General features: G+C 41.1%; 1 protein-coding gene across 1 annotated transcript in view; it reads left to right on the forward strand.

The window, feature by feature from the left end:
• The window catches only part of Rarb (retinoic acid receptor beta), a 147434-nt gene that overhangs the window by 63072 nt on the left and 62879 nt on the right, over positions 1-21483 (forward strand). The window contains exon 3 of the mRNA XM_070018712.1: positions 10154-10295. Coding sequence (XP_069874813.1) covers positions 10154-10295 — 142 coding nt within the window. The remainder of the gene's footprint in view (positions 1-10153; positions 10296-21483) is intronic.

The following is a 21483-nucleotide window of genomic DNA, read 5'->3' on the forward strand; positions in this document are numbered from 1 at the left end:
GCTTTCTGAAATGGTGCCAAGGGTGTGTGTGTGTGTGTGTGTGTGTGTGTGTGTGTGTGTGTGTGTGTGTGTGTGTGTGTGTGTGTGTGTGTGTGTGTGTGTGTGTGTGTGTGTGTGTGTGTGTGTGTGTGTGTGTGTGTGTGTGTTTCTTAGGGAGGAAAGTTTAGCCAATTGTGAAAAAAAAGTCCTATTTTAGCCAATTGTGAAGAAAGTCCTCTTTTGCTCCTCTTACTACTCCCCCCTCTCTGGGTCCCTTGGTTTAGAAAGCAAGCCCAGCAGCAAAAAAGAAAATACCTGCTGAAAGGTTTTCCTTTCTGGCTCTTGCTGAGACAGTGGAATTTCTCAGAGATATCCCAAGGGACTTCTGTGGAGAAGAAGTCACAATGGCGACTACTTAATTCCCTCTGATCCGAATTCTTTAAGCAGCCTTAAGATGATCCTTAGATGAGGAGAGACTTACCCTCTTTAAGCATCCATAGGTCCATGAAGGAAGAAACCTGCAGAATGGCTATGGCTGCTGTTCTAGAGTCAGGACTAGTTTTGTAACTTGCAGCATCCTGTGTAACATACAAATGCTTATCACTTGTTCAAAAATAACTCAGCATTTGAAGATAGAGATGTAGGCCAAGAGCCATAGGCCAGACACAGGTCTTTTCTCTGTGTGGGTCCGTGTGAGGCTTCCAAGGCCCAGGCACTCAGCCTTGCCCAGAGACAAACCTCTTCACCTTTTGAAAACAAATGCTTTCATACTTGCCTTTAAAAAAACAACCACCACCACCAAAAACTCTCTTCCTGAAAGTTTTGCTTTGATCATGCAACATGTTGGATTCAGGGCCTATGAATTAGAATGGGATTATGCCAATCAGTCTTGTCTGAGACTTTATTAAACAAAATGATTTTATCCAAGGTCATGCTTGGGAATATAAAAAGACTGTTCTTACCCCACCTAAATTAAATGATATTTTATCCAGTTGAATAATCTGTCTTACTGTCCACTTCCAGTTTGCATTAGCCAGTAGAATTTCTTCCCTGGATCATGTTCCTCTAGATAAAGAACATTGAGAGCCAAATGTGTTGGCTTTGTGCCCTTCCTGGGGCATTGCAGACTGTCCAAGTTTAGACCTTAATCTCGGATGATGTGAGTGCAGGTTTGCAATTGGGAGCCTGGACTACCTTCTCATCGACATTCCCAGGGACTTTTAATTAATTGAGGATTAAAGGGATTGAGAACTATGGCTTCTGGGTCTAACAGGGGTGGTGCTGTCAGCAGTTCACCTGACAAAGTCCAGGGAAATGCCCTAATAATCGTCTTCCGGAGAGATTGGTTGTCACTAAGACAAATGGGTCCCCTCCCCCCAACCCCCTCTACCCCCAATCTATGATCACTGCTTTCTTTAGATGCATCTTTTAGGCTTCTTACAAAGTATGTGTTTTCTAACCTGAGCAAGGAGAGGTGTCCCTAGTACACATTCAGTCATGTACAGCAAGAGAGGACAAAGATCACCTTGCAAGTTAGCAGCAAGAGATGCAGACCTTGCCAAAACCATGGCTGTTGTAAATTAAAGCACTGCGGTCTTTCCTGCCATTGCTCATTCAGCCACACTGAGTCCTAAAGGGAATTTATTTCTCTTTTTTTCAACAACAACAACAACAACAACAAAAATAGACAACTCTGAGCCTCTAGCCTTTGGGACAGCTTGGTTTTCTTTGGGGTGTGGATCTTAGATTGTTCCTCTCTCTGTGATGGCCCCTCCTTGACTTGATTTGTTCAGTATTCTGCCTGAGCAGAAGATTGCTAGATGAGAGGGACACTTTCCATCACAGGAACCGTAGGCTGTTTTTCTACTTTCTCCCCTCCCTCTCACCCATTGTCTTTCAGTGGGGTGAAAAGGTCTTCACTGTTCTCTCTCTCCCCCTGGTCCCAATCTTGCTATTTATAACTTTTTTAGACATTGTCACGCATAGACTTCCACTCATGGAGGGTGTTTTTTGTTTGTTTAAGGCAACACATTTCCTGGTCTCCAAACTGTGTTTCCCAAAGACACTATAATGGGGTTATTCCAACAATTACCTCCTGCTGGCAGCATCTCTGCTTCTGGCTGGAACTGGGAAGCCAGCCTTATGTGCTGGCTCTGGGACACCAGACCTGTGGTTTTGCTGGCCAGTGAATGAGTCTGAGGCCATCACCTGGTTACTTTCTGATTCAGATGGACTTAGACTCTTTTTTTTAAAAAAACATACATAGTGGACAAAAGTTCCAATGAAGTCCATAACAATTTTAACAAAATTGTGGTTTATTTAAATCAAAAAAGGTGCATTTGTTCACATGCATGGTGGAGAAAAAGTATTGCACACAGGAACAATTCATTTACTCGGCAATTTTCTATGTGGAAATAAATTCATAGCTCTTTGGTAATAACCCGGCAACAGTTGGAGTTTGCAGATGACAGGTTAGGAACTGATGGCCTATGTTAACCCATTTTTGTCTAAAAATAGACTGCCTGTTTAAAAAATTAAAAAAAAATACATGGGGGAAGGCAATCTTTTCTTTCAGTAACCAAGGCAAGAAAGAACTAAGTAAGATCTCCTCGCTTTCACTCCCTTCTTTAATCTGGAAGGAGAGATTACCTTTTCTGAACTTAACATAGAATAGACCAAACTTGGGTCACATAGGCCTGCTTCCCACACTGCTTTTGGAGTAAATTTCTCTTCACTCAATGTCTCCTGTAATGAGGGTGCCAAATTGCCTCCATCTGAAAGAAAAATGGTTTTATTTAGTGCCTTTCTTGAATTCACACCTTAAACCTAATGTAAATTAAGCCTCAAATAATGTACACCAAGGCTAAGAACCAGCTTCCATGCGGAGCAATACAATATGAATCTTCACCAGCAACGGAATGATTAGGGATGAGTCAGTGTTAGCTCATAGCAAGGACTTGAAGCTGCTCTCTTGCCCAGACCACTGGCCTCCTAGGCTAGTCAATATCTATTTGTATGGTGCCTCGATCTTAGTATCAACTTAAAAATGTGTTAACTAACTTTCCTGATGAAGCAATTCCCTAAGCAATCTTGACAGAATAGAATGCTGGCCCTGACTTTATTTGCGTAGAAGAGTGAAGTGCTTCTCTAGTGAGTGCTTGGTGTGCTTCAAGATCTCTCCAGTTTGCATATCAACCTTTCTTCCAGCATTCACACCTCCATCTTCCTGGATTACCAGCCATCCCCTGTGTTGGTTTCCCATAAAAGTTCCCCTGGGGAAAAGCCATTATTCAGATCCTACTACTTTATTGGAGCTGAGAGCAAATGCTGATCCCTTCCCATTCATTTGAATTCCTTTGACCTACATTTATTCAGCAAATATTTTGTATGTGCATACTACATGTCAAATAGTACACCAGACCTTACTTTATTTTTTGCTTCCAGTCAAGTTCTAACATTACAGTTTGGTGGCATCTATTTTGATGTACCCACTTGTCTTCCTTTCTTAGACATTGAGAGATGACAGGGACTATGCGTTATACACCATTATGTACAGAGACAGTCTTCTACATCATTTCATATGAAGTCTTACATATACATTGTTATGTATAGAGAAAGTCCCTTTCTTCCCAAGAAATCCTAATACCCATTCTAATTAATTGGTATCAAGCCAACAAATCAATAAGTAAATAGGTAAATATAGAGATGGCTTTAGGACTCATGAGGTTTTCCACCCACAAGAACATGTATTGTTCAGAAATTCAGATCACTGTTCTATCCTATTTGGGGATGTATATGGAATTAACTCAAAAGAAAAGAAGAAGTGGCACTCAGTAGACACTATGTTGAAAATGAACTATACAACTTGTGGGTAGGGACAGGAGGGAAAAACTGGGAAAGAGCAGGGGAAAGGGTGACATTGTCTTTACCTGACTTATGTAAACTGTAACGCCTCTGTATGTCACCTTTATAATAAAACTAAAAATAAAAAACGTAAAAGATAGCAAAAAAATTAAACAGACAAGGTTTTGCTAATAGCAATAGCTACTGTTCATTGGGCACATGTTATGTAGCAGGCATTGCGCTAATATTTTGCATTCCTTCCTTCCGTGGGTAGACACCATAATCCCCTGTATAGGTAGGTACTTATGTAATCCTTTTTCATTTTTGGAGATGAGGACACTCAGCCAAGGTCACCCAAGTGGCATATAATGCAAATCCACAATACTGAACTAAAGCTTACTTCTTAATTCTAGAACAGTTTTCAAGCAACAAAATCACCCTCTCTGGAAAACAAGGGAGACTATAACAAATGATAGCATCTATAACTAGGGAAGGGACATGGGACAGGATGTGTGGATAGGGAGAAATCTACAGCAATGATTCAAAACTAGCAGAGAAGAGTGGGTGGTCCAACTGAATCCCATGTCAAAACAAGAAGATGGCAGGAAGATGAGGTACTTTCTCCAAGTCCTTTGGTGATGGGGGCTTAAGGACCCATCAAGAGAATTAGGAATATTGGATATTTATGTATGAGAGAATGATAAGAAACAGTTGTTTTCTTTTAAATTAGTACTGTTTCTACACTGGAGTTAATAGTTGATGGGTTGAAGCAATGATACTTTAGACCTTCAGGATGAGACAGAAGTATTTTGAACAGGTGATGAGCTTACTATGATTACTGTTTATGCAGAAACAAAATGGCTCTAATATACATATGGCCTTCTTCATAATATGAAGGATCCCCTACCCCATTTTTGGTAGGACTCCAGCTCGTAGAAAGATTAGATGAACATTAGGAAAGAAAGGTTAGAAAATATATGGTTAGAAAATACTTAACTCAGTGTGTGATCCAAACCTATCTTCTTGATCTGGTTGTTAGTGTACATTTTATTGCCATCTTTGACTATCACAAATAGCAGGTCATGGTTAGTTTGAGATAAGTCATAATTAACTACCAAAAGTCTTACTTACCCAACAGAACTAATGATTGAATAAAAGAAATCAAGACTAGAAAAAAATAAGAAATTATGGTTGACATCAGAAATCAGAGTGAATTTGCACAAGTCATGGTTAGCAGTGGAAATCCTCACTGACATAACTGATTATGACTCATGTCATAGAAAAACTGAGAGCTGGGAAGGTGGCTCAGTGGTAGAGCGCTTGCCTTGCATGCTCGAGGCCCTGGGTTTGATTCCTCAGCACCACATAAGCAAAAAGAAAAAAGCCGGAAGTGGTGCTGTGGCTCAAGTGGTAGAGCGCTAGCCTTGAGCTGAAGTGCTGAGGGGACAGCGCCCAGGCCCAGAGTTCAGACCCCATGACCAGACCCCCCCCCAAAAAGAAGAAGAAAATAGAAAAACTACCACTGAGCTACCTCCCCAGCCAGTGATACAACCCAGATCAGTGAGTCTTCCACTAATCCAGATAAATTGTATGGCTCACTTTCTTAAGCACAGATAATACCATTCTCAAGGAATACATTTAATATTTTAATAATGTTTCAAAGGACAAAAGTATAGTGAATCTAGAACTGTGTAACACAGGCTCTGGTTATAGTGAGGACTTCCTTGTTCATTCATTCAATCAACAATTATTGAATATCCACTATGTATCAATATCTTCTACTATTTCTATTCAAACCCAAGAATACTTAGCTGGTGTATATCAGTATATTTTTATTAAGTTGAAAAATCAAAATACTTCCTAATCTGTTTGTGAGTAGCTACTGTATTCCATTTTCACCTCATCCAAACCACTGTTTTCATTCCAAGGAGGCTCGGGGGAGCCATACTGGACTTGCTTAGGAGTCATGGTGGATCCAACCGACTTATTTACTATAGTCCATGGGAACTAACGTCCCTGACCAAACTTCCCCCCTGGCAGAGGGACATAGATACTTGCATGAAAGATGGCACTATGTATTCTTAAAAAGGAAATTCACAATGCTTGGTGGGCTTTCCTGGCCATGACACGGACCACAGACAGGCTGGTGTTCCTCATGGTTCTCATGTTCTCGTGACACTTGTCAAGCAGACATGACTGCTATCTACCTATTCTGACTGTCATCCTCAAGCAGGTATAATTCTCAATGAAAAGCAAGATTCCAAAACATCCCACATTTGTGTGCTCAAATCAATCAGAGAAGGTTTCCTTGGTGAGGGCACTTCAAAGAAGCTCTTTGAACTTAGAGAAAAGGAAGTTCCAGGAAAAATAAAAGAGTAGAATTGTGGTGTCAGCAGTCTGAGACATGACATTATGAAATCAGATCCAATGAGGCCAGGAGGCCTTGGGACAGTCCTGAATCATCAGTACCAGACTCGAAGCCCTAGATACCCATGTGAGGCCCCTCCTACAGGTGCTTTGATGGCTCAGATCTAAGATCTGAGGTCATACCACCTCTTGTTGGTGTTCTTTAAATCCAGGCTGGTCTAGAAAACTACTATTCTTTGCCAGTTCAGGTGGGAGGTCTCTCTCTCCTTCATCTTCAACCCTTCATTACCTTTTCCTTGGCCATGTTCTTGGCCCATTAAAAACCCTTCACTGTCAAGCCATCCCAACTCACACCTCCCTGGTATGTTGGCACACTGGGAATCCCAGAAATTCACAGATGGAAAGGACGTTTTAAATCTGTGGTTTAGGAGATGAGCATGCTTAGCTGCACAGGGCTGTCACTGTCTTCAGGCCTAGCAGTGGGTATTGAGGAGGCTGCGTCTCAGGGGTTCACCCTCACTCAAGCCAAGGCTGACTCTTCCTTCCTTTGCCTTAAATTCGTTCCTCCAATGGGACCAACTCCTTCCTTTTTGCATGCTCACGCTTTGAGGTCCTCTTTCTGTCCATCCATATATGTCAGAATCTGCCCTCCTTTGGCATGTACTTGTCAAGCTTGGTGTTATAGACAAGATATGGATTCATGTTTCTCAACAGATGAGGTCTCCAATTCCAGGTCAGTCACATCTGAAGCTTTACATGACTGAGTCACATGTGAGAAACAGGCCTGTCTTCTCAGAATTCCTCAAAGAGAAATTCTCAAGTCAGCATGGGTGGGTCTCCTATATTTGCTTAGCTCTCATACCTTCTGTGGATCTCCTATACACTGAGAGGGAAATCACTTGTGAGCCTTCTGTTACTTGATTTTCTTCTGTTTATGACCCTTGCAGGCTTTCCAATTTAGCCAGAAATTCAAGGTTTCCATGTTAAACAATGTTAAAAGTAAAGGGATGAGTTGCCCTATCTAAAAAATAGTAAACCAATAGTAAATAAAATTTAACTTCATTAAATTAAACTACTTAATTCAATTAAATACTAAATACAATTTAACTGGAATGGGGATATTCTTATACCTACCCCCTCTCTCACCTCCTACCCCCATACATACAGGATTCTAGAAGCAGATGGAAAAACAGTTTATGTAATGAGTCACAGTGGCAAAGAGGAGGAGGAGGAGGAAGAGGATTCATATGACACCAACCTGTAAGGCTCAGAGGGCATTTCTGTTTACCCAACCCCGTGTATAAAAATACCTCCCAGTATGTATTTTAGTCAGCAAGTATTCTACCTTGGTGGAAATGATTTACTGAAACTTAGACCTTCTCCTGAAACCCAGCCAGAAATCTGATTTAGAAAACCAAGAAGTCCTATTTAGTTTCTGCCATCATTGTTACTCAACTACCCTGGCTGGGTAATTAGTGACCTATGAAGTCCTTTCCTTCTCTCTCTTCTTTTATCTGAGCATCATGAGCTAGTTGCTGGGTTTTTTTTCCTCTCAGCTCTATGGTCTCTCCCTAAGAATCTGCTGAATTGAATATTCACTTTTTAATAAACACAGGGGTCACCTTTGTCCAAGCCTCACTTTCACATGCACAGAAAACATGATTTTCCATCGTGTCTGAGCTTCTTGGCAGAGAAACACTGCACGCTTCTGTAAATCAAATGTGCACATCTGGAGGAGGAACGTGGCCTATAGGACCTCTTTGCTGAGAAGGATGTGTGTTAAGGTGACCATTTTGCACATGCACTGTTTAGGTTTCATGGTGCTTATAACCTGTTATTTTTTCAATTCTGAGCATATTTATAGCTCCAGAGGTATAAAATTCAATGGTATTTCCTGGAAAATGTGTGTGTGTGTGTGTGTGTGTGTATGTGTGTGTGTGTATGTGTGTGTGTGTATGTGTGTGTGTAATATGTGACAGAAATTGCAACCTTAAACCAGATTTCCAGGCACTTACTGTTGAATGATGCCAGTAAAAATATGTTTATTTAGACACTAGAAGCCTAGGGTGCCCACATAAGCATCCTAAACAATGTGCCTTAAAAGAGCTTTCTTGGTTTATGTGCTGGGGCTTTGAATACTGTTAGTCCTGGCTCCTACAGTGTTGATGTACTACAGGGAAAGCCTGTAGGCTCCCCCACTAAGCTGGGGAGACTAATTCTCTGCTCAATACTTTCAGTTGTGTGTGTCCTATATTCAAGAGACTTTTTTTCTGTGTAGGTATAAGTTATATCACAACTCATCAGATGCAAGACCTTGCTCAGAGAAACAGAGAGGTTTCTGAGAGGGACATTAAAAAGGAACAAAGGAGCAGATATGTCCTTCACCCTTCACTGTTTATTCCTTTGGGGTTCAACAAGCTTCACTCAATTATCTATTGACTGTAAAACTGTACGGTAGAAACAGATGGGTAAAGAAAATACTGAGGACCCTTGCTTTGGGAGTCTAAAGTTTGATTTATTTTACAAAGATCAGCATAAATCATTTCTTTTGTCAAAAATCATAAAAAGCTAAAAAAGTATCCAGCAAGTATATGTCAAACTTTAACTCATTAATGTAGGAAATAGATGATAAAGCTGATTTATAGGTGATATAAGATAGATAGACAGAGAGAGAGAGAGAGAGAGAGAGAGTAAAGTAGATAGATTTATATAAGCTAGATGGAAAATTTAAGTATATATAGATGTATAGGTAGATTCATAGATGATACATACATAGATACATAGAGTAAAAGGAAACAAGAAAGCTAGAATAAGATTGCAAAGTTAAATGCAAAGGTAGTTAATGTTCTACAAGGCAATAAAACTATCTTTTTACCTACCACTAGACAAAGAAAATTCAAATAAGTGACCAGTATTCTACAATATTTCTAGAGTTTGAATAAAGAGTAAGTAAAGAGTGAGTCAATGTTACATTCTCCAAGATTGTCAGATGACCCACAGGTGGGCTTCTCAGACAGTGCTGTGTGATAGTGCTGCTTAGTAGAATTTTCTGCACCAATGAAAATATTCTGCATGTGAGCTGTCCAGGAGAGTAACCACTGGCTACATGTGCCTGTTGAGTACTTGAAATGGGGATACTGTAACCAAGGAAATGAATCATTTCATTTGGGTTTTCATTGATTTTTTTTTTAACTTCAAAAGCTTCATGTGACTACTGGCTATCTCACTGGAAAACTCTGAAATGCCATTAAATGGCAAGATACTTATTTTTCTGCTTTGTTTTCAGGCTGGGACCAATCCCCCCCCTTCCCCCCCCCCCCCGCCAGCATTGGATAAATGTTTACACTTTTTGGATTAAACTATATTTCAGAGGTTATGATGGGAGCTAAGTATGTCAAGGAACGTGGAGACGATTCCTTGGAAAGGTCCAATAATTGTGCAAAACAAATAATTTCTTTTTGAATCCTTTTTTTCTTTTTCTCCTTGTCTGTTGTGGGGCTTGAATTCTGGGCCTGGGTGGTGTCCCTCAGCTCTTCAGCTCAAGGCTAGCACTCTACCACTTGAGCTACAGAGCCACTTCCAAATAATTTCTTTTTTGATGCAATGTTTCATTGAGTTTCTTGGTAGTGGATTCACCAGAAATTGTTCTTGCTAGCCAGATTGTTGGTTAGGCCTAGCCTATTTGGAAGGATCCCTGTTCTACCTGGTGTTTTCCAATGGTATACATTGTCCTTTAACCAGACAGTAATAGTCATATCTAGTTTTGATTTAAAGGGGCTCCAGGGTATGCCATAAAGGGAGCGCTATTAATATTTCACAAAGATTTTAGGTTTTAATAAGTTAATGTTTCTGCCTTCCCCTCTTTGTTAACTCTAAAAGCAAGCATCCTCAAAAAGGCTGTTTTTGATTTCTCACGAAGCTCTGTTGTTTTACTTAACTTGCTCATATTCTTGTTTGCTTGCAGGGCTTTTTCCGCAGAAGTATTCAGAAGAACATGATTTACACTTGTCACCGAGATAAGAACTGTGTTATTAATAAAGTCACCAGGAACCGATGCCAGTACTGTCGACTCCAGAAGTGCTTTGAAGTGGGAATGTCCAAAGAATGTAAGTGGAATGTGAAAAGAAAAAAAAAATCCCTGTTTGCCTTATCTATAAATATATTTGCTCAGCTTCCAAAATCAAATCCTGAAGGATATCAGCGTGTGAAAAATCAGACCTTCACTAAAGATGTACTGTGAAGGGTGGGTGTAAACAGAGATGGCACTCACATGGAATGACTTGGGAGGTTTTCCAATAAAACTTGAGTGGCAGTTGGTGAAAAGACAGGAGTTTGATGTTGTGGATGGTGATTTGTATTCCCAACTAGCTATTGATTCACTGTGTGCCCCAGAGTCCTAGTAACTCAGACCCATTACACAGCCACTTGGGACCATCTCAACAGTAGGAATAAGCATCTTTATCACAGAGGATACAAATGAGACAAAAAACAGAACTAGAACAGAAGTACTAGTTTTCCTTCCTCCTTTTTTTTAATTGGAGGAATCATCTATCATTTGTTTAATTTATTTTTATTTTATTATCTGCCAGTACTGCAGCTTGAACTCAGCACCTGTCCTTGAGCTTTTTTACTCAAGACTGGTACACTACCACTTGAGTCAGGTCTCTTCTTCTGGCTCTTTGCTGGTTAATTGGAGTTAAGAATCTCACAGACTCTCATCCTGGGCTGGCTTTGAGCCTCAGTTCTCAGATCTCAGCCTCCCAAGTAGCTAGGATTACAGGCGTGAGATACTCGCATCTAGCCATGACTTTTATTTTAGAAGAACCATTTTTGAAATTTGGAAGCTTCGTATTTTTGCAACTTCACTTATCATTTTGCTTCCAAGCAGCTGATTCTACATAATGGTACATTTTATTAAGGGACAAGGGAACATTTTAATAAATTAAAAACCAGTGATTGGTCCATTAACATCTGATCATGGGGACCTGAAATACACATGCATAATGTAGACAGAATATATGCACCACAATTGTGTGTGTGTGTGACTTTTATTCTCTTGGCTTCTTTCATGTAAGGAATAGAAAAGAGACAGGTGGAATGTTTAGTGAAGAAAACATGAGTGAGAAATCCTGCGGCTGCATGCAGGTGAAAAACTAATGGGATTACCCCTGTTTTCACTCATCCTGTCACTTGGGAGCTCAGGGAAAGCCCACAGCATATGTGAGCCACTAGGTGAGGTGCTAGCCAGGGACCCTGAAGATGCCAGAGACATGGCTAATTCTTCCACCAGCATGGGCAGAGCCAGGCAATCCTGGCTACAATGAGTTTAGGCATTTATATCATGAATCAAAGGTTCCTGGATTTTAGAGCTGAACATTGCAGTCTGGGAAGAAGACTGAGGGAAGAGGAGAAGCCACTGCACTGAGTTCTCAGCTGTGACAGGCTGGCCTGCTGGGCTTGCTATTTAAGGATCCAGAGGCTATGTTTTACCGTAGCCATCTTTGCTAGTTGTTCTTTAAAAGTCCCTTAACCTCTCCTTAACTATGTTTGCTCAGCTTTTCATTTGTTTTTGACACCCCTTGGCTTTCTGCACTCCAGAGCTTGTGTTGAGTCAGTCAGCTCATACTATTCAATCTGTTCTCTGTCCTGGACACAGTGGTCATTTCTCTGTATGAGTAGATAACCTAGGCCAGTCTAATACGTGGCGATTCAAACTATGCTTAGAACAGAGGTACACAGGTAGCCGTCTTTCCAATGCATGTGAACAGAGGTGCAAATAGGCAGGAGTACTCCTAGTAGTTGTCCTTTGATCCCAGGGGAAGTCAGCTATAGCACCAGGCAGACACAGTGGATGGAAAAGTAGAAAGATAGAAAACAGGCCTTATCGGATGACATCACTGAATGTCAAAAACAACCTCTTGTGAACCCCCTGCCTCCAGGTCATTTGGTTAAATTTGCTGAGATGTATACATTAAGGCCTCTGGAGTTGGGAATACTTGTCCATGAATGAGAATGGACTAGGTTACCTGTCAGCTAGGGAAGTATCCTGACATGGACCTTTCCCTTCTAGACAATTCTAACTGCAGATTATGGGCACTTGACCACAATTCCCTCAACGGAATTTGATCTCTCCAAACTTTTGAGTTAGTCAATTACTTGTAATCGATAAATGTGGAACTAGGAAGCTAATATTCAATTATCTCAGGGCCTAAATCCAACCCTTGATGTGTGGAGCTTTGTGACCTGAAACCACCAGATTATTTACACATGTGGTCCTCCCAGGATGAACAGCTACAGCTCCATTTTGGTCTGATAGTCTGTACATGTGGATGGCACACTGCATTGCTGTGGGGGAATTTCAGTTCACAGTGAAATTATAAATGAGTAAGCCAGATGTCAACGAAGAGAAAATCAGTACTTTTGCATTTATTTTTGTGTGGGCCGAAAACCCATTTCCTGCTTACATTACTTAAAGCCCATATCCTGCCTCTCTATAAAAACTGGCAGCCTGGTTGGCAATTAAAAGAAATAATAATAATGTTTACACACACAGGAAAACTCTAGCTTCAACCCACAAGGAACTTATCACCTTAATTAGATTTAAAAATACAGAAATATGAAGAAAATGGGATCATTATATCCGAGTACATAAAAACAAATATGTTTTTCTTAAAAGGAAATTGAAGGGGGAAATAAACACTTACAGTGTAGGAATTGAGTCTAATAGAACAGTTTTTTAAAAATGGAAACAGAAAGAAGCAGGCAAGTGAGAACCAGTAACTGATTCTACCCAGGCATATGCAACTGAAAGGAATCCAAGCTGCTCGTGGAATGTTAGGCCTGAAAAAAGATCTTGGAGATGGGTTTCAATCATCTCTCATTTGATATGCAACACCAGCACCCAGAAAGATGAACCTGCTGGGCCAGCAATCCCTTACTGGCTAATGACAGAACCAAGTCTCCAATTCAGGTATGCTGCTGCTTCTCACACTGCTTTCCCTGAACAAGCAGTTAGCAAAGTTCACACTCAATTCCAGCCATAGCACTTGTCAGTTCATTCGTATATCAACCCCAGCTGAAAGTGACTTAAGGTTCAAAAACAATGGCAGTGTATAACTGAAAAGTCCATAGTACCAGAGCTAGACCCAAAGGCACATGTTTGTTTTCAGGGGGACATTTCTCTTCATCTCTCATTGTTATTTGTTACTGTATTGACTTCCTTCTTGGGACAGCTTTTCTTGTGCCTGACCAAGATGGCAGCCAGTAATAACTCAAGGTCTACTCAGCAAAAAAAAAAAAAAAACAGGTGCTTAGATTCTGATCATTCCATCAAAACTGAGAAATGGATTCTCATTGGCCTAACTTGGCTCACACTGCTTTGTCTAGGGATGGAATATTTGCATGGGCTAGGTGTGTACCATGCATCATTAAGGTTGACCCCACCCAAAGCATGTGGTCCAGGAAGTGTCATTTATCCCCCCACCCCCACCACACACAAAAAGGAACCAGAAAAGTAAGAGGCAAGGCAAGGATGTGCCTTTTTGCTGATCAATAGGCGATAGATTATTGAAGATTGGCCTACCATGGCTGGCGCCCAACCTTGATCCTCAGACCTCAACCTCCTGACTAGCTAGGACTATGAGTGTGAGTTATCACTGCTAGCTCTGTAGTGACTGCTTTTAATTCTTATTGCGTTGACCTTCAACATATCCCAAGGAGAAAGATTCTTCACCCCCAACCTCTCAACCCCTTCCTCTGTTCTTGGCAAATGTAGAAATTGAGATTTACCTTCCTCAGGATAACACAGTCCATAAGGAGGCATTGCTAGAGTTTAGAACAAGTGATTATAAAGTCTAGATTCCAACTGAAATGCTGCATGCCATAAAAGGCAGCTTTTAAAACCCTGAATTACTTTTCCTACTCTATTTTATTGCCAGTGGTTAATAAAACAGTAACTGCACTCCTTGCTCTAAATTAGAGACGTATTCCCTAGAAAATCATGAGCAAATTTAATTCTTATAGATCAAATTTGATTTTAAATGTGTAAGGGGACTTACTAGTAAAAGAAATCCTTTAATGTAGCCAAGAAAAGTATTGTTAATTCTATGCTTTTCTGTCTGTGTAAATGTGAGTGGATAGACCATCGACTTTACCCAGGGGTTAGCAAAGCCCAAGAAACCTTTTTGTTGCTGAGTTCAGTCAGGGCATGAAAGTTGAAGGTGGAAAAAAAAATGACTTTCAGCAACATGCTAAAAGTGGTACAAAAACATATGAAGAAGCAGAGAAGAAAAACCAAACAACTCTAAGTTGAGTGATAAGCTTGTAACAATAGCATAACCCATGGTGCTTGTAACAATGCCAGCAAAGGAAGGTCCTGGCAAAGCAGTGGTCCAAATCAAAACAAAACATAGGAAAGAGACATAGGGGAGGTGAGGAAGGCATCACATTTGGGACTGTGAAAGAGAAGTCCAGATGAGCTCCTGACATAGTTCATTGTCCATGGTATGTAAGGAGGTTTAGGTGTTGCGTAGAGGCTAAGGGGAAGGTGGCCCTAGTTAGTGGTCAATACACAGCCAGCTAGAGAATAGAGCAAAGCCTCAAGCCAAGAGTAGCAATCTATGGGGTTGTTTTTTGTTTGTTTGTTTGTTTGAAGAGCTGGCCCTTTAAAATGGCTCTGACATTATTGAACTTGTTTTTGGCTTTGTGGACCATGTGATCTCTGACATCATAATACAAAAGCAAATGTGGGAAATAGATTGACCAGTTAGGTTCTACTGTCTTAAAATGGGCAAAGGACTGAGTTTGACCCACTATACTATTATTTCACCTTCTTTTGCCTTTCAATGGGTCACCCAGAGCCCATGTAGGCTACATTGGTTGCTCTGCCATCTTATCCTGGGCTTACCTCCTATCAGTAGACACCAAGCTTTCCACCACACTAACTGGTGAACCTCACACATAATTACTTCCCCCTGCATCTCAACTCCAGTGCCTAGTGAGATGTCCAGTCCAAGACATGCGTATCTTTCCTCCATGTTCCCACAAGACTTTGAGACAAGCCTATAGTACAATAGTGTCATTCTTCCCACATTAGTAAGTCTCCCTAGGTTATTTGTAAACTCCTAAAATATAATTTCTCTGCCTTTTGGCTAAGATCAAATACTATGCATCCTTCAAAGGCAAGGATCATGTCTACCTCGCCTTGTCTTAAAGAACTTGGCACAAGACTTTGCTCACTGAAGTTAGATTCTCAAGTGGTTAAGTGGCCATTTAAAAAATAATATTTCCTTTTATCTTTTCCTTTCCTTCTCTTCTCTTCCTCTCTTTTTCTTTCTCTTTTTTGTTTTCTTGAGATAGGATCTTGCCACACCGACCAGGCTGGCCTGGAATTCACAGTGCTCTTATTTCAATCTCCCAAGTGTTGGGATTACAGGCATGTGTCACTATGTCTGGGTTATATGGCCATTTTTAATGGTTTTTTATTGTAAAAATACTGTACAGAGGGGTTACAGTTACATGAGTAAGGTAATGAGTACATTTCCTATCGAGCATTGTTACCCCTTCCTTTGACTTCCTTTCCCTCCTCTCCTCCCCAAGTCCTTCCTCCCCTCCCCCAAGTTATAAAGTTCATTTTTAACATAGTGTCTCGTACATCTCACTGTTACAATGAGTCAACCTGTATCCTTATTTCAGCATTTTGTTATTTCCCTCCCCTTCCCCAAATTAGAAAAATGTATATACAAGATGCAGGGCACCAGAATCAAATACAGTGAAAACAGGGGTTATACCATGGGGGAAGAACATACAAAAGAAACTAAAAAACCCCACATAGTACATGTTAAATACGTTAAAAACAATAGCAAGCAAGAAAAATAACACTTGTGTCCCTATCTTGGGGTTCATTTCATTTATCATCTTATATGGTCATATGTACATGGCTCTTGATCTTTTCTGCTTGTCCTAGACTTATACTACTTATTGCAAATAACGGAAACCATGGGACCTATGTTTCTTTGGGCCTGGCTTACTTCACTTAATATAATTTTTTCTAAGTCTTTCCATTTCCTTACAAATGGGGTTATGCCATTCTTCCTGATGAAAGCATAGAATTCCATTGTATAAATATGCCACATTTTCTTGATCCATTCATCTACTGAGGGGCATCTGGGTTGGTTCCATATCTTAGCTATAGTGAATAATGCTGCGGTAAACATAGTTGTGCTGGTAGCTTTAATATAGCCTTGTTTGTGATGGTTCAGGTAAATGCCCAAAAGTGGGATTGCTGGGTCATAGGGGAACTCTATGTGGAATCTTTTGAGGAACCTCTATACTGCTTTATATGGCCATTTTTTTAAAAAAAGGCATTCAAACTCAGGTCTTCCCTGGCTTTACTTTCCAAAAAATTATCAGACATAAAATAATTCTGAGCTATTCAGTCACTTCTTAGAGCCCCAGAACAAGTTTTTCAACTTCTTTGGACTGTTTTTTTTTTCTACCTGGATGAGAGGAACATTAGTATCAAGTAACAGCACAGGTCTGACATGAGAACTGATGCTTTTAATCCTGTTTAGACAACAGCATTTCCACAAACTGCTTCCTCTTTCCAGTTCCCTTCCCCTAAAGACATTAGACCCAGTCAAATAAGATTGAGTGTAGCAGCCACCTTTGTGTGACTATAGAGGCAAAAACCCTAGCTAAGAAAGACAAGGACTGGTGGAAAGATGCTGGGTTTGGAGCTCACCTTCTCTGAACCTTGGCTATCAGGTTGCTCAATGACAAAAGAAAGCAACTCTGAGATAGGTCCAGAGGTCCAGAACCCAGGTCAGATTCATGACTTGGTATTGTAAGATTAGTAGTGGAATCTGAGTGTTCTGATATTTGACTAGGTTCCCATGAGCCTCTGGCTTCCAGAGTGGGAACCTCTCACCCCATGTCTAGAACAAAGACGCTGTGGAAATTACCCACCCTTGTTCTGCTATTCTTTTTTTTTTTTTTTTTTTTTTGAAAACCACTCATCATTGATTGACAAAGGGAATCTCTAGGTATTGCTTTTTGAGGTTATGCTTTTGTGGCCCATGATCTGGAGTGTGGATAAAGCATGTCTTCGATTTTGTTTGAGATTGCTGTTTAATGTTTATATGGAGGCATTTTTTTGTTCTATGACAGTTTCCTATTTGGAGAACAGAGCAATTGAATAATCTCTGAATTTAGGAGTCCCTAAGCGCTCCTTGACACCTTCTCATTTGGGGCGTGTTGAGCTTAAAAACAGCTTCTTATAAAGTCTCTAAATTCCGATTTATACTTCTAACATGAATGTCCCCATGGGTGGGTTCAGTGGAGTGAATGTGCTTTGTACAGACACTTAGCTGTTTTCACCAGCCAGCTTTGTTGCTCTGGGCTTGTCTCATCCTCCAGCAGTGTTAAACCTACATGAAAACAAACTTCCTGGACTAAAGATACTTAACCTCAGTTAAAAGCACCTTTGCCAGTGAACAGCTTAGATTGATGTGCTCATTGGCTCACCTCTGGATTTTACTGGCTTAATAACAAGGGTATTCATGCTGTAAGTTGCCCGGTGTACTTGGGAAATTACATAAAAATCATCATCAGGACATATAATGTCTTTCTAATTTTAGTTTATTTCTTCATTTGTTCCCTTGTTACAGCTCAGCGTCTTACGACCTTTCTGAGCTTCGCCATGATCATTTTACTCTGCCCAGCAGAGATGTGCCATTCACCCTCACCTTCTTCTTGTGATTCATGACTCACAAATTCCCCTAAGAGTAATCAAAAGGCTGGAAACTTTACATTTGTTTACCCAAAATGTCCTAGAAGTTGGAAAATAGAATCTGCTACCCCTTTGCACTTGCCAAATATCAATGCCTTCATTAATGTTAATTAGTATTAATATTAATATTAATGCCCAAGAGATACAAACACTAATTCTGTTAGAATATCATCAGCCCAGTCATGTCAGCACTACCATGGGGCTTGGGGCCCATTAACACTTAGACTGCAAAGGAAGTATTGAAATTCCTTCAGCCTTACTAATGTGTTTCTCCCCTGCTGCCTGTCTCCTGGACAGGGGGCACACAGTACAATACAGTACAGTATAGTATAGTATAGTACAGTACAGTGTAGTATAATGTAGTCTTACCTTAGAAAAAAGAATTCCCATTATGCAACAATACAGAACAAGAGGAAAAGAACAAAGGGCTTTGAAGTTAGCCTGAACTGGTTCAAATCTGGCCCAGTGATCTAGCTGCCAGTTGCCAGTTGCCTAATTTTGCTTCAAGTGGAATGAGCTACCTTGTAGCATGGGGGTTTATCCCAGCCATCTCGCTGGTGTACGCTGTGGTTTGGACCTCATAAGGATAAATTGTTGAATACTGCATTTGGCACATAGTAGGCACTAAGCAACCACACTGTTCCCTTGGCTCCTTCTCTGGTGGTTACTGTGCTGCCGTGGCTGCTGGCATCGTTTTGTGTTACTAGAATAACTCTAGTCTTCATGGTGCTTGAAGAGAAAAGTAAAGGAGGGTGCCTGTGTTCACTTAGGATCCTGTATAATGTCACAGGGGAGAGGGGCAGCCCCAAATATTATGTCAAACCATTTAAAGTAACACGTGGGAGCACAGGTTCTAAAATAACCATCTCACTTGGCTACTGTAAACTAGGAGGTCGATGGCTCCTTTGCCCAGCGTTGCCGAGACCTGTGTAATCAGAGAATGGGAGAGGATCCTGGTATCATGGAACCCAACTCCAGGGGGAAAACTGAACTAGGGTGTCAGAAAGGACACTGGCTTCCTCCTGCATCCATCCAAGGTTCCCCAGGGAAGGCTACACCTGCCACACCACAATGGAGGCCAGGTCGCCTCCATCCCAACATCCCTACTTCTCGGCTTATTCGGGTCCATTCCCTCTCTCCTCAGGACTCCTGCCTTTTCTACCATTCTGTGGTCTCTTTCCTCCCAACTGAATATGATCCACCCTTTGGCTTCTTTTACCAGGACTGCTTCAGTAGTCAGCCATGTGAAAAGAAAGCCAGGGAAGACAGCAATGATACTCTGAGAGATACAATCACAAAATGTGCTATCAGCGGCATAAATCTCTCAAGCCTTGGGGTCATCTAGTGTAACAGGTAGGACAAGCAAGGTGCTGTGAGTCCCAGTTTTCTGAGATTCAAAGAGGTCAAGTGACCTGCCTACATCCACACTGCTGGGTTATATCCAGGGATCTTAAGTCCAATTCCTAGAATCCTTCCATGTGAACTTTGTTTCTCTACTGATGATGTTCTTGCCTGTAAATTTAGTGTTTCTTTTTTCAGCATCTTTACCCATATGTGCTCCCAAATTAAGAATATATAATTTGATTTTATATGTACATCTACAAGTTTCCTGGAATATTCCCCTACCTGTCTATGTGATTTGATTTTATATGTAAAACTACTATTTTCCTGGCATATTCTCCTGACCACAGACTCTGTACACAGTAATATGGAGCATAATCTTAGACCATATTGAACTTGGCACAGAAGGGCAGCAAGCCATCTTGTGATAAAACTCTCTTTTCAAATACTCATTTAGACATTTTATTACCAGTAAGAAAATCACATGGAGGCCACGACATCCCTAATTAATAGGTCTCTGATCTTCTCTGATACTTAGATAGGACTGACTTATTTGGGAACTTGGCAAACTTTTTCTTAAATGTCCAGACAGGATGTGGAGGTGTGGCTCAAATGGTAGAACAGCAGCCTTGGGTGAAAAAGCCAAGGGAAGAGAGTGAGGTTGTTAGATCAAGATCCCTGCACCAGCACAAAATGGCCAGACAGTTAATATTTTAGATTATGGGAGGCTTTGGGGTGTTCATTACAATTATCCTGAAGCATGAATGAGTCACGGTTGCGTTTGATTTCATTTCAGTAAAACTTGTATTTACAAAAATGAGCAGTTGATCTGAAAATTCTGGGGGTTTTCCTTGCTATTGGTGATCAATATAAATATAAAAATAGTAAGGAAAACCCTTTAGAGTAGTATGAAGAAACTTTAAGCATAAGCATTCTAAACTTGAAGCGTGCATGACAATAAACCTTAAGCAAACGTCATATAATAATAATGTCAATTGAAATAAAATCATAGTAGCCGTGATTATGTGAAAAGCCACTGTGGTAGAATGGAGAAGTCTGATGTTTGAGAAGCCCAGATTCTATGTTTGCTTGTCAGCAGTTCTTGTGTCATACGGAGGCAGGCCTCACCTCCAGAGACTATAGCAGAGTACCAGGCTTGCTGCATTTCCCTAAAACGTAATGATAAACAATGGAGTCTTGCTTCTCTTGAATCCTCAGGATTCGGTCCAGTCCCGATCAAACAAATGTGTGCAGCTTGAGTTCAGATCATAGTCCCCACTCACTTCTGTGTATCCTTGGTATTGGTGCCCAGCTTCCCTGTCTGTATGATAGTACTGCTTCATGTGACTGTTCTGAGGACAGGAATCAATGGTGGCGAAGCACAGCACTTAGTGTGGCTCCCGGCACAGACCTTCCTGCCATGGTGCAGGGCCCTTGACCTACACCAGGCACTGAACTCCATCATCCTAGGTCCTTAGTAACCATGCAGTACAACTAATGCTCCTTCTGACCCAATGCCCATTTACTCAAAACAAGAAGTGCTCCAGCATTAGAAAATGTCCCTGTGGGGCTCAAATCTACACTCACAGAGCAAAGTGATAGGGAGATGGACCAGGCACATGGCTTTGATGCTGAGTCAGAGGGTTCAGTGTGGGGAATTTCATTGTTGACAGAATCAGCTACAAATGGCTCCGCGTGGGCAGAGCCCAGCCCAGCTGTTCCTCCGGATGCCCGGATGCTCATGTCTTGTCACGCTCCTCCTGGGCACTATGAAACAGCCACTAAAAACCACTCAGTATGCCTGTCACGTGGCACAGCCTGAAGGTGACCTTCCCTGCTCTCCTTCCCCACTCCTCCAGGTCACCTCCATCCCAACACTTCACTAACAGCAGCCAATATGTGGGGGTCACTGTCACCTGTCCACAGTGGGATGGAATCTCTGTTAACCTGGCTTTTAGACATCATCAAACTTGCTCATGAGTTCAGGAGACTCTGTGTGTGTGTGTGTGTGTGTGTGTGTGTGTGTGTGTGTGTGTGTGTGTGTGTGTGTGTGTGTGTGTGTGTGTGTGTGTGTGTGTGTGTCTTTCTGTCTGTGTCTGTCTCTGTGTGTGCTGAAACAAATAAGGCTTACACCACACAGATTCTCAGCCCTGGCCATCAACACC

The sequence above is a fragment of the Dipodomys merriami genome, unplaced genomic scaffold (genome assembly GCF_024711535.1).
Source record: "Dipodomys merriami isolate MVZ:Mamm:240054 unplaced genomic scaffold, mDipMer1.0.p SCAF_13, whole genome shotgun sequence".
NCBI classification, from domain to species: domain Eukaryota; kingdom Metazoa; phylum Chordata; class Mammalia; order Rodentia; family Heteromyidae; genus Dipodomys; species Dipodomys merriami.